This window comes from Watersipora subatra, chromosome 8 (genome assembly GCF_963576615.1).
Source record: "Watersipora subatra chromosome 8, tzWatSuba1.1, whole genome shotgun sequence".
NCBI lineage: Eukaryota > Metazoa > Bryozoa > Gymnolaemata > Cheilostomatida > Watersiporidae > Watersipora > Watersipora subatra.
In genome coordinates, this window is record NC_088715.1 from 60608256 (window position 1) to 60628386 (window position 20131).

The following is a 20131-nucleotide window of genomic DNA, read 5'->3' on the forward strand; positions in this document are numbered from 1 at the left end:
GTTGGCTGGGAAACACCTCTGGAGTGTTGTCACAAAATTTCAGGTTGCAATGACAATGCGTTCTCATGTGAGCTAACGATATGTCAAGGTCTGTCCGGTTCTTCCGTCGTTTTTTTAACAAATTTATCGTCGTGTCTAATCAATCGGAACAGCGTATTTGCATTAAATTTTGTGTGAAATTAGGGAAAACAAGTACTCAGACAGTTGAAATGTTAACTATTGCTTTTGAAGATGCTGGTCTAAAGAAAACACAAATTTTTGAGTGGTACAAACGTTTTTGTGAAGGTAGAGACAGCACTGAAGATGATGCGAGGCCTGGCAGACCAGCGTCGGCAAGAACCTGCTCGTAAATTGACAGTGTGAGATCACCAGTCATGCCAGATCGATGTTTAACCATTAGAGATATCTGGAGAGACTGGACTTAATTTTGGAACTGTTCAAAAAGTTTTAACTGACAATTTAAACGATTTTTTAACAATTTAAACGAGTCGCAGCAATGTTCGTGCCAAGCTTGCTAACTGATGATCAAAACGAGCTCAGGATGCACGCTTGAAACGATTTTAAGGAAGCTTTCAGGAATGATCAAAACTTTATTGTAAAGGTCGTAATATCCTTGCTTTTCCTAATTTCACACAAAATTTAATGCAAATGCGCTGTTCTGGTTAATTAGACATGACGATAAAAAATTTTTAAAAAGCGACGGAAGCACCTGACAGACCTTGACATATCGTCGGCTCACGTGAAAACGCGTTGTCATAGCAGCTTGAAATTTTGTGACAACACTCCAGAGGTGTTTCACAGCCAACGCTGCAATGGGTTTTTCAATCGTGCAAATATGCACGGGTATACAACTCCATTCCGGGAACTTTTGGATCAGACCTCGTATATTAAATTAATCCTCATTTTGTCACGATTTCAAATATGTTAACCAGACAGCCGTAAAAATATATCTTCAATTGTTATATAAGCTAAATTCTGAACATTTAATTTTTTAAGGATTGTAGATAACAATCTGTACAGATATGATCACACCACATATATTTATATTCGCTTATTTCGAGTCAAATACAGTATATTTTAGTTTTCAAACAAAGAGGTCCAGTTTATTTGGCACATCACTGTGATATTGCGAGCTCAAAAATTGGTGCATGTAAGTGGCTGACACCCGCAATGAACTCTCATCAAACACAGACACACCAAAACATTATCGCTGTCATCCGAACTGCAACTGAATGACAGCATTAGCATTGGAGAAAGCTTACCTATCCTTAGCCATGTTTTTACAGCATAGAGCTTCACAACACGACTATTTAAAGATGTGATTCCGCCAAAAAAGTCGATCAAAATGAAATTAAAGCCAATAAAAGGCTAAATCATCAGCTACAATTTGATGTCGTTTTTGTCTCTGTAGACTAACCCTGTCCAGAGATATAAGCGTTTGAATGAAGTATCTTCTAAAATGCTCAAATTCAAGTGGGTGTTTCATTCGTGACGTATATAGTGATACATGTGAAAAGAGTATACGAGCGATAAGTATAAGATCCCTTTTTTAGCCAATCATCGCCAATCATCAACAAAAAAATTTTTATAGGGCGTAATCAATGTTATCGCTATTAAAACGCGTTGTCTGTTATCTTGAAGTTAGAGATTTTACTCAATTACTAGATCGTACATCGACGTCGATATTTACTGAATTAATTGATATCGTTAATTTACTAAATCACTGGATCGACACGTTTTATTGCAAACAACAGAATTGTAACAATGCTTCCATGTACTGCAAAGGTGACTCTGAAGATGAAGGTGAGTTTTCTGAGCATCAGGTGGTTAAAGTTTGGGGCAGACAGTGATTAGAGCTGACAGATGTTATACTGCAGAGGGAGATAGGAGAATGGAGGTAAATTTATGTTTGACTTTGGGTCTCTTATATATATACTGTTGTGTTTACATTCAGATTAAATTTCCCTGTTTGCGACTATAATGTAACTTCCTGTGAACAAGATTGCTGAACAAGTGTTAAATATACGAAAGGTAATAATTTTAGTACTCATGAATACAATTACTAATTAATAAAATTTTGCTATCACCAATCATCATTTCATAAGTTTTTTATCGTTTCACCTAATTACAGTCATACTTCGACTTACGAGCTTAATGCGTTCCGAGACTGAGCTCGTATGTCAATTTACTCGCATGTTGGTGCAATTTATTTATATATAGAACAATTAAATATATATTGATTGGTTTCCATACTCTACAAAAAGCAAATAAAACACTCAAAACAAGATATTGTAACAGAAAGAACATGTTGGTTATTGTCCTAACGTACTACATGCTTTCAAAAAGCAACAAATAAAAAATAATGCAAGGAATGTGATTAATTAAAATGTAAAATTAAATACATACAATAGCAGTTAACACTCGCATTTGCCAGGGAGGGAGATATAAGTTATCCTTTGTAACAACAGTTGACTTTGATATATTTGGATTTCATCAAAGTGTTAAAAGACAAACTTAGAAGCAAACCTAAAAGCAAACTTTCATTTTCAACTAAACGTAATTAAAATTTCTTTTAAGATAAACCTATCTAAGGACGTTTGCCTTTGTCGCACTTTCAACGTGTTGCGATTAGAACGAACACAGGTGTCGTAACAAATGGTTAATGCATGACCACTAGCCAATTTGTCCGAATGTCCATTAAACAGTTTGGATAGATAGTGCCGGCCTTTTCACATAGCATCGTTTCAGTTACACTGTCACCGGCCAATTGTTTGTCCAATGCCATCAGCGGTCGTGAAGATCGCTGCACCGTTTAGAAACTATGGTTAGTTCTTTTGCGAACTAAATAAATGCCCTGAATATAATCCCTCTGTTTGATAATTATGAATGTATTTCTGTCATATTGCCGAGCTAGCTCAATCACGCATACACATTTCGCATATTTTTCAATATTTTTCCGTTTAATATCAATTGTTATCATTTGCTTTTTCTTTGTATTATCTTTCATTTTACTGGCAAACGTTCGGTATACGCACAGTACTTTTAATTCACATAATTTTGCACAGAAAATCGTGCACAAAAACACGGTACAAAAGTATAACCTGAGCAGTTAAAAAATACAGAGTGATGCTGTTCTCATAAAACACCTCCGGCATACTTGGCAACTGACTCAAGTGCTCGTATCTCAAACATGGCTCGTATGTTAGTGCTAAAACTTGCTTGAAAACTGGCTCGTATCTCAAGTTTCTCGTACGTTGGAGCACTCGTAAGTTGAAGTATTACTGTATAATATTTGCTTCAAATTGTCTTTGGCAGTTTTAGCTAGTAAACTAGATTTATGATTAGAATTTATGTTCACTTCTCACTTGTAGAAAGTGAGGAAAATCGATTGATTAATGCTCATCTTTAACTCCCAGAAACAAAGCTTTGAATTGTTGACTTGGCATACTTATGCTTTCGTTAAAGCACATAAAGTACATAATTTTTTTATTGTATATTTCAATACATCAGAGTCTTGGCTTTCGAATGAGCTATTGTTTGCCATGGTGAGACAGACATTGGTTGGTGTTTATAGAATTTCCCCAGAGCTCTACCGCAAAAAAGTTTACTGGCATAGTCTCGAAAATTGTGACGTCACAATTCTCGTATTCGTTGTTGTGTGCTCTTACCGCTTATTTATCAACTACGAAAGTGACGATAATGACGCTCGTGACTTACGAAGGTAAGACAACTCCAGAGAACGAATGAAGATGACAAAGGAATCAGTGTCATTAGTTCTCCATGTACATATTGGTTCTATGATAAGTACCTCAGACTCCCAGAACCATACTATATTTTCCCGATGATATTATGCACTAGCTCTTTATTTTTAATACGATGTTAAGGGTGCCGACTGAGACTAATTAGTTTCAAGCATTGCGTGATCTCGCGAAAGTGCGATTGACATTTAGTCCTAGGGCCACGCAACGCAGGTCATAATTTAATCGATGTGATTTCATTACCTTTATCAACGACAGTACATTTATTGAAGCATAATTAATTAACCCAGAACATGTGTTTGTATTGGTCGGGTGTTAGCACGATCGCGGGCATTGTTGATTATCTAGAATCTTAGTTTATTATTAGCGCTCTCCAGGTTTAACAGCACCGAATGTCACAGAAAAATGCGGCCTCAATGGCAGCGAAAGGGATCGACGACCTAAGGCTAAATGAGAATTATGACGCCACATTTTGAGTACCTGAACCAAGTGTGTTTTTTGCAGGACATACTTTTGACACCCCGTTTTTCACAGTTCTATTATTCTTTGTGTATTGAATACACGCTCATTCGAAAGCCAAGACTCTAATGTATTGAAATATATAATAAAAAAATTATGTAATTTATGTGCTTTAAAGATTTGTTCATTTTGTAATTTTACACTCTCAATCTATCTAACTCCCAATTTGAAAGCTTTCGGCAGATACGCGTAAGAACGACATATCTATAAATGACATATATTTATTTTTTTTTTTTTTATTGATTACAGGATGTTTATGTAGCGACACCAGTGGAACAGTTGCGGCAGTGTGGAAACTGCCATACACAAAAAAGAGTGACATGAATTTGTGCTGCACAAACCATGATATGTTTTGTTTGAGTTTACTGCAGTAGATAATTTGTCCTATTATATGAGCTGAAACTATATGAGTGGATACGACTTGAATTGATGGTTTTAATAAAAACTTTATGATGACTATACATGATTAAACTATACATGATAAAACTGACTATACATGATGTTTTTAGGGATGCAGCTGGTTTCGCCATATATATTCAAACTTATTCTTTTTAAAGATGCTGCTTGCTTATTTATTGATTTGAATAATTCATTTATTCTAGTAACTAGTTTCCGGTGTGGGTAGCAACAGAACTTCGCTGATACAAAGGCCACGATAAAAAAAGTCAACTTGACGACCTAATTACCGTTGACCGGCAGAATCGTAGTCGGTACTCAATTGTTTGCACAGCATTCAGAGGAAACTAACATGACAAATTTTTAATTTCCCTTATTTGAGGCGTTTGAGACATTTATGATAATGCATCTGCAGCTAGATTAAAAATTTTATCCTAGCAATCATGAGCAAATACAAAAAATATATGCCAATAGAGCCGCGTAGGACTAGACCTTTATCGCACTAGCTGATGTGGATACGAGACATAGAGACAGGTTGTTTCACTATATACATCATTTTGGGCAAGTCTGGGCACATCTTCTTTTCCTTAGCGTTTTTACCGCGATCAACATTTGACGATTTTAATATTCAAATATCTTGACAATGAGATCGCCTAAAACAACAAGTAGATAGACAAAAAGCAATACTTTCTCTTAAAATTAACTAAAATTTGACGCAATCACATCTCTAATTGTTTGGCAGCAATTTTTAGAGCAGTGTGCAACTGAAAACTACAGCATACATGGAGTAATCACTGAAATTTTTTATCAATTCCTCAGGTCTGTTTGGGCAGGTGAAGGACAGATAATTAAATGCAAAGACGTGTAACAGCGAGTACCTCTGAGCAGGCGGTCAAGAAGTTGCTGGCCATAGTTGATCACACTTGGTTTGCCGTTGATGAAAAAGGCGAGGATGTCCACTAGCCATAACTGCAGCCATGAGCATACGGTTTCAGGTATATCATACTGCTGCCCGGGCCTCGTACCCCGCCTCCGTTCTACTGCTCTCTAAAATAAGTTCACAAACAGCTAATCTCAATGAACACAACACCAGTAAATACATGGTCATAGGACCTTTGTACAGACTTATTGGAACTGTTATGCATAACCAACCTCTAATGTGACCACTGTTAGCTCAGTGGCTAAACATTACCTATTTGCCGCAGATTCCTGATGTCAAAGAGTTCAACAGCTTACAGATCCCAAGAAAATTTCAAGTCAAACCAAAGAAAGCGTAGATATCTCGGCATTTCATTTAAATCAACATATGAAACCACACATTGTTACATTGCAAATATAAAATCACAGGAAAAAAGCAAATAGGAAGCAATAATTGATTGTAACCAATTGATACTTTAGCATTCAAGCACAGAAAACTTCATAGACATGGACAAGAAACAATATTATTTATGCCTAGAAACGGTTTCTAAAAATTAAAATATCTGACAGCTCAGTAAAAAAAAAGCAGACCACTCCAAGTGCTTTATCACGGAGCTTGAAAAGTTTTGATATATATAACAGAGACGTGAAGCAATATTATTCGTTACTTTCCTAGCATCAGGTGTTGTAATTCAGCTGTGCATGTTTGTAGAAATGAAGTAACAAACATCCAATAAGCATGTGATTATCCGGCATGAAACTCACCAATGCATCTCTGATGTGGTCTCTAGCCGATAGCCCGAGTCTTCTCACCGCTGCCAACATGTTCTCCTCTGTTGGTTGACCATCCTGCAGAACATTAAATCTAGCAAACCGCCTCAAAGGTTCCCGTAGTCTGTCCAAGCGTTGCCCATGGCCCATGACCAGAAGGTGGAGGTCGGATAGTGTGATTTCTCTGAACAACAGACTGCACAGTTCCCCGAACACACCTGCGGATGGTTCAAAGCTTATGTAGAATGTTAATTGTCTATGGTGTAAGGCATTTAATGATCAGAGCACTCCAGAAATACTACCTGCCGACATACTGTCTATACAACAGCTACTACTAATGAATTACAATGTAGTAGCAAAATCGTTGCTATATATGATGATTGCCGCTAGTAATCATGAGTAAGATATATGAATCAGAGGCCCATACCAAAGTCTGAATCTGAGCTGGCAGACGGTAGAGACTCTAAACAAATCCTGTTCAGCTCTGCAATTGTAAGTGTACTGCTGCGCCCCATTACTGCCTCATTGAACGCACTCCGTACCCTGTCATTCAGCCTCTGTACTGCAGGAACTGCGACTCTCGATTCTCCTGTAGACTGTAACCAATTGGGAACTACTTATCAAATACCTCTGACTGAGATAAAACCATTAATAATAATAATTAGTTATATAACCAAATGTCAACCATCGCAAAGTTTCAAATGCATGTAACACATCCTAAAAAAGCAACAGCATGCCCTCCGCATGTAAGATACAAAAATTAAGCTTCAAATTTTAATTAATTTACTATATACATATTTGCATGTATAAAGTGCGTGCACAGTCATACCTCAATATAAAAGTTTAATGCATTCTGGAACTGAGCTTTTATGTTAATTTACTCGCATCTCAAGGCACTGTTTCCTATATAAAATATCTAAGTACGTGTACAAATTAATTCGTTACCATATTATAAGAAAACACCTGAACAGGATATTACAGTGGAAAAACGTGTTTTTAATTGTTGTAATTCAGTACATGTGCTAAAAAATAACAAATACCTATTCAGTTGCTATGATCTGCAATAAAATGTAACATCACTACTGTATGGAGTTTTCACCATCGAGACAGACGTTGCGAATATCGGCTATTTGAGAGAGACTTGAAAGCAATGCGTTCGGTACACTAAACTTTTGTGATCCTACATAAAAAAAGTGAATTTAATTTAAATGAATTCACTTTACCAAACACCCATTTGAACCTGAGTTTTAATCTTTCACCAAACTTACATTAATTTTGTCGTCTCATTTTTTTAGTATCTTTCCGGTTAGACACGTTTGACCTCGCGTTCACTATAACTGTTAACCAACCTTTTAAAATGATTTTTTCTAAACTGAATTGAGGTGAAAGACTGAGCGGTGCTGTTCTCAAAAGCGACCTTTCGCATACTTGGCCATATAGTGGCCATCAAAAGCCAGCTTGTAAGCTCATATCTCAAAGATTACTCGTATCTCAAAGAATAAACTTGCTAGAAAGCCAGCTCGTGTAGAGAGTTTCTCGTGTGTTGGGGCACTCGTATGTAAAAGTATAACTGTATATATATATACATATATATGTATATATATATATACATAAATATGTATATATATACGTATATATATGTTTATACATATACTTATATATATACATATATATCAATATATATATATATATACATATATGTAAAATTGGGTAAAAATGAAAGTTAAAGTTAAGTTTAAAACAACTTTATTACTAATATGACCCCTATAACTACAGAACCAAGAGAATGCAACTGCCGACATAAGAATGGCTGCCCACTACAAGGAAAGTGCCTGAGCAAGTCAATTATATATAAGGCGACAGTCACCACCAATGATCAATCTGCGGACGAACATTACATAGGATTGACTGACACCACATTCAAACAACGCTATTACAATCATATGACAACCTTTAGAAATGTAGAGAAAAGATCAAGCACCGAGCTCAGTAAGCACATATGGACCTTAAAAGACCAAGGCATAGAATATAACATCAAGTGGAGCATAGTCAAAAGAGCTACATCATACAACAAGACCACAGGCAGATGCAACCTATGTCTGTATGAGAAATTTTATATTATATACAATCCTAACATTGCTACCTTAAACAAACGCTGCGAACTAGTTTCAACATGTAGACATGCTGGCAAATTCCTTTTAAGCAATTTTAAGACTTAACTTTTAAACTTCTGCTTTGTTGAGGCTTTAAATCGTGTTGCTTGCTAATTTTAATCCTACGTATCAGTGGTGTATTTAGGTATTTTAAGACCTACGCTTTTATTTCCATCTATATATAAGTCGTTTTCAGTGCTAACAATTTTATCTGATGATTATTGCATGGCAATATGAAACTATTAGTAATAAAGTTGTTTTAAACTTAACTTTAACTTTCATTTTTACCCAATTTTACATCGCTCTATTTTAATATTGAGCACTTTCATGCAAGAGACTGTTCATACTGCATCTACTGTATATACATATATGTATATACACGCGTGTACATATACCCGTACACATACATATATAAATAAATATATATATAATATATATAAACAAATAAATATATTAGAAACGCTAGTTAGATGAAGAATAATAAAGGAAGAACACTCAATACACTATGTGTAGGGTGAATTATACAATAATATAAGGAGCATTTAGCTGTTAGTTAATCCCTAAAAAATTGTTTCAAGCAGACATAGATCTACTCTCATCAGGTGATATATACATGTATTATATTTATATTATATACAGAGCTATTATATTACACGGTATATACATGAATATGAAAGGAATACATCTACATGTATTTATTTTTATCCTATAATATAGTAGCTGTTTTAGAAACTGATGACTTATGGAAATCAATTCAATAAATTCTCTGAGTTAACTACCAATAAAGTTCACTACCCCGGTTACTAGGACATGCAAGCCACCAATTGGACCAGTGCAAGTGGGTATCATGAAGATGAGGAGAGAGATATACTTACAAGCCAGGGCTGCTCAACAGCGAGTGACACCAGTGAATCTCGAATTCCTTCATAAAATTGCCTTCTCCCTTCACTGGTAGCTGCCTCAGCACGTGTGCTCTGGAAAGGGATTGTTCACATGGATAACAATGAATAAAACATTTAGAACCTTAACCTAGCATGCCTGAGCATGTCTATTACATAAAGAGATCAGTTCATTACCTTAAGCGAGTATACCCTCAGCATGTCTATTACATACAGAGATCAGTTCATTACCTTAAGCTAGCATACCCTCAGCATGTCTATTACATACAGACATCAGCTCAATACCTTAACCTAGCATGCCCTGAGCATGTCTATTACATACAGAGATCAGTTCATTACCTTAAGCTAGCATACCCTCAGCATGTCTATTACATACAGAGATCAGTTCATTACCTTAAGCTAGCATGCCTGAGCATGTCTATTACATAAAGAGATCAGTTCAATACCTTAAGCTAGCATACCCTCAGCATGTCTATTACATACAGAGATCAGTTCAATACCTTAAGCTAGCATGCCCTCAGCATGTCTACTACATACAGAGATCAGTTCATTACCTTAAGCGAGCATACCCTCAGCATGTCTATTACATACAGAGATCAGTTCATTACCTTAAGCTAGCATACCCTCAGCATGTCTATTACATACAGACATCAGCTCAATACCTTAACCTAGCATGCCCTGAGCATGTCTATTACATACAGAGATCAGTTCATTACCTTAAGCTAGCATACCCTCAGCATGTCTATTACATACAGAGATCAGTTCATTACCTTAAGCTAGCATGCCTGAGCATGTCTATTACATAAAGAGATCAGTTCAATACCTTAAGCTAGCATACCCTCAGCATGTCTATTACATACAGAGATCAGTTCAATACCTTAAGCTAGCATGCCCTCAGCATGTCTACTACATACAGAGATCAGTTCAGTACCTTAAGCTAGCATGCCCTCAGCATGTCTATTACATACAGAGATCAGTTCAATACCTTAAGCTAGCATGCCCTCAGCATGTCTACTACATACAGAGATCAGTTCATTACCTTAAGCGAGCATACCCTCAGCATGTCTATTACATACAGAGATCAGTTCATTACCTTAAGCTAGCATGCCTGAGCATGTCTATTACATAAAGAGATCAGTTCAATACCTTAAGCTAGCATACCCTCAGCATGTCTATTACATACAGAGATCAGTTCAATACCTTAAGCTAGCATGCCCTCAGCATGTCTACTACATACAGAGATCAGTTCAGTACCTTAAGCTAGCATACCCTCAGCATGTCTATTACATACAGAGATCAGTTCATTACCTTAAGCTAGCATACCCTCAGCATGTCTATTACATACAGACATCAGCTCGATACCTTAACCTAGCATGCCCTGAGCATGTCTATTACATACAGAGATCAGTTCATTACCTTAAGCTAGCATACCCTCAGCATGTCTATTACATACAGAGATCAGTTCATTACCTTAAGCTAGCATGCCTGAGCATGTCTTTTACATACAGAGATCAGTTCATTACCTTAACCTAGCATGCCTGAGCATGTCTATTACATACAGAGATCAGTTCAATACCTTAAGCTAGCATGCCCTCAGCATGTCTATTACATACAGAGATCAGTTCATTACCTTAAGCTAGCATGCCTGAGCATGTCTATTACATAAAGAGATCAGTTCATCACCTTAAGCTAGCATGCCTGAGCATGTCTATTACATACAGAGATCAGTTCATTACCTTAAGCTAGCATACCCTCAGCATGTCTATTACATACAGAGATCAGTTCAATACCTTAAGCTAGCATACCCTCAGCATGTCTATTACATACAAAGATCAGTTCAATACCTTAATCTAGCATACCCTCAGCATGTCTATTACATAAAGAGATCAGTTCAATGCCTTAACATAGCATGCCTGAGCATGTCTATTACATACAGAGATCAGTTCAATACCTTAAGCTAGCATGCCCTAAGCATGTCTACTACATACATAGATCAGTTCAATACCTTAACCTAGCATGCCCTCAGCATGTCTATTACATACAGAGATCAGTTCAATACCTTAAGCTAGCATACCCTCAGCATGTCTATTACATACAGAGATCAGTTCAATACTTTAAGCTAGCATGCCCTCAGCATGTCTACTACATACAGAGATCAGTTCAGTACCTTAAGCTAGCATGCCCTCAGCATGTCTACTACATACATAGATCAGTTCAATACCTTAACCTAGCATGCCCTCAGCATGTCTATTACATGCAGAGATCAGCTCAATACCTTAAGCTAACATGCCCTCAGCATGTCTATTACATACAGAGATCAGTTCAATACCTTAAGCTAGCATACCCTCAGCATGTCTATTACATACAGAGATCAGTTCAATACCTTAAGCTAGCATGCCCTCAGCATGTTAACTGCTCATACGGTTATATCTCTGCTAATGCCAGAAATACATATATAGCAACGTGTCTATTCTAAATAAATTGGGGCGCTTGAAAGAAATATTGAAACTCGTTTTAATAACAACCATTGGTCTACACAGTAAAAATCTCATATGAATCAGCATCCACTGATCGGGCACCGATAGGTTAACTGGTAATGTTTGTGTAACTTGTAAATATTTTGGATAAAAAATAATTTACGGAAAAACAGTGTTTAACATTTCTTCTCCAAGAACCTATAGTACTTGGAGATGAAACGTTGGACATTTCATCTCCAAGTAATATTATATGTAGATTAGACATTGCATGTCCAAGTAACTTACAGTACAGTTGAAATAGCTTTTGACCATAGAGTTTCTTCAAAGCGAGACGTTTCCTAGGAGATATCAAACTGATACTGTGAGAATACTTGAAAACAAAACTGAGTTGAAAGGCTTGGTGAACGATGACTTAATGCGGACTTATGCAGACTTAAACGTGGTGTGCCATGTTCGCAGTGAGTAGGAACGACTACAAACAAAGTAACTTACAGGAAGAGAATCCGCAGAGCTGCTAGCCTCAGAGGCCGTTCTACGATTAGATGGGTTACCACTGCTCGGTAGTTGAGAAGTTGTATGTCTACAAAAAACATGTACTGCGTTACCTCCAAACTTTTTTAAGAGCGAGCTGGGCCTCTGAAATCAACGAGAACTTCATGAACTCCAAACTATACGCAACATACAATTCACCCGACAACTAAAACAAACATTAAGTCTATGCTTCAATCATGTAACAAATAGAATTATAATTCATCAACCACAATATATATTGCATATATGCACACGCTTATGTCTATGTATGTCACGTCTATGTATGCACACGTTTGCACATACATAGACTAGCAGAGTTCTCTACTGTAAAACTTCTGTAACCAAAGTACACATTTTCTGAAGGTTAAGCGAGTAATTATTAAACTTACGGTAAGTTATGTGCCAGCAATTTAAGAAGAGTAATAAAACCATCTTAGCATGGAACACTGACATCTCACATTTCAATAGGTCTAGATAATAGAATCGACGGCTTTATGCTAGATATTGTTGTTAAATAGTTTTAGACCGAATAGTGAATACTATGAAATCTGTAATTGAACACTGGAGTTGTCAAGGTTCAGTATTAAACATGGATATGGAACATTGATCAGTGTGACATCTAGTATTGGATTAGTATATGGTGGAACTCAGTATTGATATCGAGTACTGATATCGAGTACTGATATCGAGTATTGATATCGAGTATTGATATCGAGTATTGATATCGAATACTGATATCGAGTATTGATATCGAGTATTGATATCGAATATTGATATCGAGTATTGATGCCGAATTTTGATGTCGAGTATTGATGTCGAGTATTGATATCGAGTATTGATATCGAGTATTGATATCGAGTACAGATATCGAGTACTGATAACGAGTATTGATATCGAGTATTGATATCGAGTATTGATATCGAGTATTGATATCGAGTATTGATATCGAGTATTGATATCGAGTACAGATATCGAGTACAGATATCGAGTATTGATATCGAGTATTGATACCGAGTATTGATATCGAGTATTGATATCGAGTACTGATATCGAGTATTAATATCGAGTATTGATATCGAGTACAGATATCGAGTACTGATATCGAGTATTGATATCGAGTATTGATATCGAGTATTGATATCGAGTATTGATGTAGAGTATTGATATCGAGTATTGATATCGAGTATTGATATCGAGTATTGATATCGAGTATTGATATCGAGTATTGATATAGAGTATTGATATCGAGTATTGATATCGAGTATTGATATCGAGTATTGATATCGAGTACTGATATCGAGTATTGATATCGAGTACTGATATCGAGTACTGATATCGAGTATTGATATCGAGTACTGATATCGAGTATTGATATCGAGTATTGATATCGAGTACTGATATCGAGTATTGATATCGAGTATTGATATCGAGTATTGATATCGAATACTGATATCGAGTATTGATATCGAGTATTGATATCGAATATTGATATCGAATATTGATATCGAGTATTGATGCCGAATTTTGATGTCGAGTATTGATGTCGAGTATTGATATCGAGTATTGATATCGAGTATTGATATCGAGTATTGATATCGAGTACAGATATCGAGTACTGATAACGAGTATTGATATCGAGTATTGATATCGAGTATTGATATCGAGTATTGATATCGAGTATTGATATCGAGTATTGATATCGAGTATTGATATCGAGTATTGATATCGAGTATTGATATCGAGTGCAGATATCGAGTATTGATATCGAGTATTGATATCGAGTACAGATATCGAGTACAGATAACGAGTATTGATATCGAGTATTGATATCGAGTATTGATATCGAGTATTGATATCGAGTATTGATATCGAGTATTGATATCGAGTACAGATATCGATACAGATATCGAGTATTGATATCGAGTATTAATATCGAGTATTGATATCGAGTATTGATATCGAGTATTGATATAGAGTATTGATATCGAGTATTGATATCGAGTATTGATTTCGAGTATTGATATCGAGTATTGATATCGAGTATTGATATCGAGTATTGATATCGAGTATTGATATCGAGTATTGATATCGAGTATTAATATCGAGTATTGATATCGAGTATTGATGTCGAGTATTGATATCGAGTATTGATATAGAGTATTGATATCGAGTATTGATATCGAGTATTGATATCGAGTATTAATATCGAGTATTGATATCGAGTATTGATATCGAGTATTGATGTCGAGTATTGATATCGAGTATTGATATCGAGTATTGATATCGAGTATTGATATCGAGTATTGATATCGAGTATTGATATCGAGTATTGATATAGAGTATTGATATCGAGTATTGATATAGAGTATTGATATCGAGTATTGATATCGAGTATTGATATCGAGTATTGGTATCGAGTATTGATATCGAGTATTAATATCGAGTACTGATATCGAGTATTGATATCGAGTATTGATATCGAGTACAGATATCGAGTACTGATATCGAGTATTGATATCGAGTATTGATATTGAGTATTGATATCGAGTACAGATATCGAGTACTGATATCGAGTATTGATATCGAGTATTGATATCGAATATTGATATCGAATATTGATATCGAGTATTGATGCCGAATTTTGATGTCGAGTATTGATGTCGAGTATTGATATCGAGTATTGATATCGAGTATTGATATCGAGTATTGATATCGAGTATTGATATCGAGTACAGATATCGAGTACTGATAACGAGTATTGATATCGAGTATTGATATCGAGTATTGATATCGAGTATTGATATCGAGTATTGATATCGAGTATTGATATCGAGTATTGATATCGAGTATTGATATCGAGTGCAGATATCGAGTATTGATATCGAGTATTGATATCGAGTACAGATATCGAGTACTGATATCGAGTATTGATATCGAGTATTGATATCGAATATTGATATCGAATATTGATATCGAGTATTGATGCCGAATTTTGATGTCGAGTATTGATGTCGAGTATTGATATCGAGTATTGATATCGAGTATTGATATCGAGTATTGATATCGAGTACAGATATCGAGTACTGATAACGAGTATTGATATCGAGTATTGATATCGAGTATTGATATCGAGTATTGATATCGAGTATTGATATCGAGTATTGATATCGAGTATTGATATCGAGTATTGATATCGAGTGCAGATATCGAGTATTGATATCGAGTATTGATATCGAATACTGATATCGAGTATTGATATCGAGTATTGATATCGAATATTGATATCGAATATTGATATCGAGTATTGATGCCGAATTTTGATGTCGAGTATTGATGTCGAGTATTGATATCGAGTATTGATATCGAGTATTGATATCGAGTATTGATATCGAGTACAGATATCGAGTACTGATAACGAGTATTGATATCGAGTATTGATATCGAGTATTGATATCGAGTATTGATATCGAGTATTGATATCGAGTATTGATATCGAGTATTGATATCGAGTATTGATATCGAGTGCAGATATCGAGTATTGATATCGAGTATTGATATCGAGTACAGATATCGAGTACAGATAACGAGTATTGATATCGAGTATTGATATCGAGTATTAATATCGAGTATTGATATCGAGTATTGATATCGAGTATTGATATCGAGTACAGATATCGATACAGATATCGAGTATTGATATCGAGTATTAATATCGAGTATTGATATCGAGTATTGATATCGAGTATTGATATAGAGTATTGATATCGAGTATTGATATCGAGTATTGATATCGAGTATTGATATCGAGTATTGATATCGAGTATTGATATCGAGTATTGATATCGAGTATTGATATCGAGTATTGATATCGAGTATTGATATCGAGTATTAATATCGAGTATTGATATCGAGTATTGATATCGAGTATTGATGTCGAGTATTGATATCGAGTATTGATATCGAGTATTGATATCGAGTATTGATATCGAGTATTAATATCGAGTATTGATATCGAGTATTGATATCGAGTATTGATGTCGAGTATTGATATCGAGTATTGATATCGAGTATTGATATCGAGTATTGATATCGAGTATTGATATCGAGTATTGATATCGAGTATTGATATCGAGTATTGATATAGAGTATTGATATCGAGTATTGATATAGAGTATTGATATCGAGTATTGATATCGAGTATTGATATCGAGTATTGGTATCGAGTATTGATATCGAGTATTAATATCGAGTACTGATATCGAGTATTGATATCGAGTATTGATATCGAGTACAGATATCGAGTACTGATATCGAGTATTGATATCGAGTATTGATATTGAGTATTGATATAGAGTATTGATATCGAGTATTGATATCGAGTATTGATATCGAGTATTGATATCGAGTATTGATATCGAGTATTGATATAGAGTATTGATATCGAGTATTGATATCGAGTATTGATATCGAGTATTGATATCGAGTATTAATATCGAGTATTGATATCGAGTATTGATGTCGAGTATTGATGTCGAGTATTGATATCGAGTATTAATATCGAGTATTGATGTCAAGTATTGATATCGAGTATTGATATCGAGTATTGATATCGAGTATTAATATCGAGTATTGATATCGAGTACTGATATCGAGTATTGATATCAAGTATTGATATCGAGTATTAATATCGAGTACTGATATCGAGTATTGATATCGAGTACAGGTATCGAGTATTGATATCGAGCATTGATAACATTGAAGCCCTGTATTGTACACTAGTAGTGAACTAGGTGATGCCCTCCATTTCTTTCAGGGGGGTGTTTAAAGGGCTGGTTCCCAGACCTCAAACACCAGACAAAGTCTTGAAACCGAATATATTTATAGCCCTAGCAGAAGGTAGGGAGACATAATGACAAAATGAGGTTTATAAATATAGATTATTGGAAAGTATTAGAACATTATTGACATTATTAGTCATGATGTTCGAAACTAACTTTACAAGCGATGACTTGATTTTCAAAGGTTTCGAAAAGACAATCTTACATCTCGCTGCTTGAATGCAAAAGGTTATCATAGTAAAGTGGAAAGATTAAGATTAATGGCACAACCTCTGCAAAGATGCCGAGCCAGCAGAAGAGTTACGCTGAGAGGCGGTCGTAGTTGTTCTTGCTGCGGCCGAGGTACTGCCGGGGGAGCGAGAAGATGGTCTTGAGCTGTTTGATTGGCTGGTGGGCCTGGGAGGAAGCCAGTGTTTTGAATAGCAGCTTGTTAAATAGGGATCTTGCCTGTCCTTGGGTGTAGGAGGGACAGCTGGAGAACAGAAGTGACAATGCCTCGATATAGTCAAACCTTAACTATATTCGTTATGAAAAACAAATCAGTTCATAAAACCTATGTTGTACAGTATAACCATCTGAGGTCATACTTTCAAATAGACAATGACACTTTTATTAGAGCACATAATCCTAACAACGACATCTTTGCCATGTCAAACTAGTTATAATATGAACAAATGCCGAAAGCTTTACGATTTTTATGTATAAATAAATCGAAACACACAGTCAATACATTCTCAAAATAAGGAACTAAATATAAAAATTAAACATCACAGATTGGTCTGGTCAAAGGTCACATTAACTGGCAAGATCTGACCATCCACGAGGTTGGAAGAAGAGCGTACAACTTACCTTGAGGGAAGGGAAAGCCTGGAGGCAGCCCTGGCATCTGTGGTTCCATCGGTCCGTTTGCAGGTGTGGCTGAACCAGGAGGAGGTGTAAAAGAACCAAAAGCCCCATGAGGCATCGAAGCAGCGGAGGAAGGTGTAGGTCGGGTAGCAGCTGCGATGCAAATATAATATTTGAGTGGAATTCTTGTTGTATCCAGTCTATTGGTGATGTTAAAACTAATTCATTTTGGAAAATGTTTGTCACATATCTAATAGCAATCTGTTAAACTCCATATAGTCAGCTTACAACAATACAGTAGACGCTCCAATCAACGCAAACAATCCGTTCTGGGAACGTATAGAGATTTCACATTATACGAAGCGTAAAATACATGTAAATTTCCTAATGTTCCAAGATGTTCCCAAACTCACCCCTTTGGCCATAGAAAGAGAAACTAGACTTAACTTTTTAATTAGTTGTCTCTACTGTAACTGCAGTATTACTCATTTGAATAGAGAACTTTTTACCCTTTTAGTATCACTTGCACTCAGTTGATGGTTAATTATTGTAGTAATCTTACAATGAATTAAAGATGTGATTGCACTATTGAGGTCATGCAAATGAAAGTAAGACCAATACAAGGCTAAAACACCCTACAATTTGATGTCATTTTTGTCTTTGTAGACTAGCCCTTTCCAGAGATATAAGCATTTGAATGAGATCACTTTTTGAAACACTCAAATTTAAGAGAGTGCTTTATTTGTGAGATATATAGTGAGCTGTGAGCGTATATGAAAGCGTCCGTGAGCGATAAATATACTACCTCTTCTTTAGTCAATCATCAGCACAAACTTTTTATATAGGTCATAATAAATGTTATCGCTAGTAAAACGAGTTGTCTGTGATATCAAAGATTCTCATCTTTAGGGAATTTATTGAATTACTCGATCGTATACGATGTGTCGACTCGTTTTATTGACAAACAAGATAATTTCAACAATGCTTCTAGTTCCATCGAAGGTGACTCGTAGTTTTCCGAGTATCAGTGAATACGAGAGATAGAGACAGGCTGTCTCACTATATGCATCATTTTGGGCAAGCCTGGGCACATCTTTTTTTCTGAGTATTTTTACCGCGATCGATTTTTGTCAATTTTAATCTTCAAATATCTTGACAGTAAGATCGCCTGGAACAACAAACAACATCTCAAACGATAAACTCAAACTTTCTGTTAAAATCAACTAAAATCTGGCGCAATCACATCTTTAAGGAGAACTTACACTTTCACTGTCAATTTACACCAAGTTTTTCTTTCATTCTAGACAGCAAGATCTATTTTGCAACAGGAAAACCATAAAAATGTTTTACATGTATAAAATAAAGTAAATAAAACCAGAACATAACTTTAAAAATAATAAGAGCAGTGGCTATCTGTCTTTCCGTTTATTCGTCAAACAGGTTATGATAAAGTTTATGATAAAATATAGCTTTTGATGATACTCCAACTCATGACGTTCAGGTCGGTAGATCGACGCTCTAACTCCGACACGGAATAATTGAGTAGCTACCTAATATCTATGCTTTATCGACACATCTGACGATTTATCATGATGAACTAGACTGCCAGGGCACTAGTTTGTATAGAGATAACCCTATGCATCGTTTTATCTCTCTTGTGCAGCAAGAAGAGAGCGATGTCTTAAATCGAATTTGAGAGCTTGCGTCGACTTCACAAGGTATGTCATATACAATGTTTTATGTAATACGAAGCAAAATCTTTAAAAAAACTCTTCAAGTTTTTCGGAAATTATAGTATAAGTATATATGTTATAGGAGCGTCTACTGCACTCGACCATTTATCCATTTCTACAGGTTTTTAATGAAAGCCCATAACCAACGAGAAAGTTACAATCCAATAATGCATGCATACAGAAGATTCATGTAGTGAAGATATTAGTTGTCTGCCCCTCCTCCAAATAGCACAATTAACATTAAATAGCTCATAGGACCACAAGGTGATCAGTGCCCGTAACCATCGAGTTT

The 20131-nt window shown here is 35.7% G+C and overlaps 1 protein-coding gene across 1 annotated transcript in view; it reads right to left on the bottom strand.

Moving 5' to 3' along the window:
• LOC137401428 (large proline-rich protein BAG6-like) overlaps positions 1-20131 on the bottom strand; it is a 58040-nt gene that overhangs the window by 16729 nt on the left and 21180 nt on the right. The window contains exons 11-17 of the mRNA XM_068087765.1: positions 18110-18259; positions 17531-17732; positions 12384-12471; positions 9391-9489; positions 6790-6958; positions 6357-6580; positions 5552-5720 (exon numbers count right to left, since the gene is read on the bottom strand). Coding sequence (XP_067943866.1) covers positions 5552-5720; positions 6357-6580; positions 6790-6958; positions 9391-9489; positions 12384-12471; positions 17531-17732; positions 18110-18259 — 1101 coding nt within the window. The remainder of the gene's footprint in view (positions 1-5551; positions 5721-6356; positions 6581-6789; positions 6959-9390; positions 9490-12383; positions 12472-17530; positions 17733-18109; positions 18260-20131) is intronic.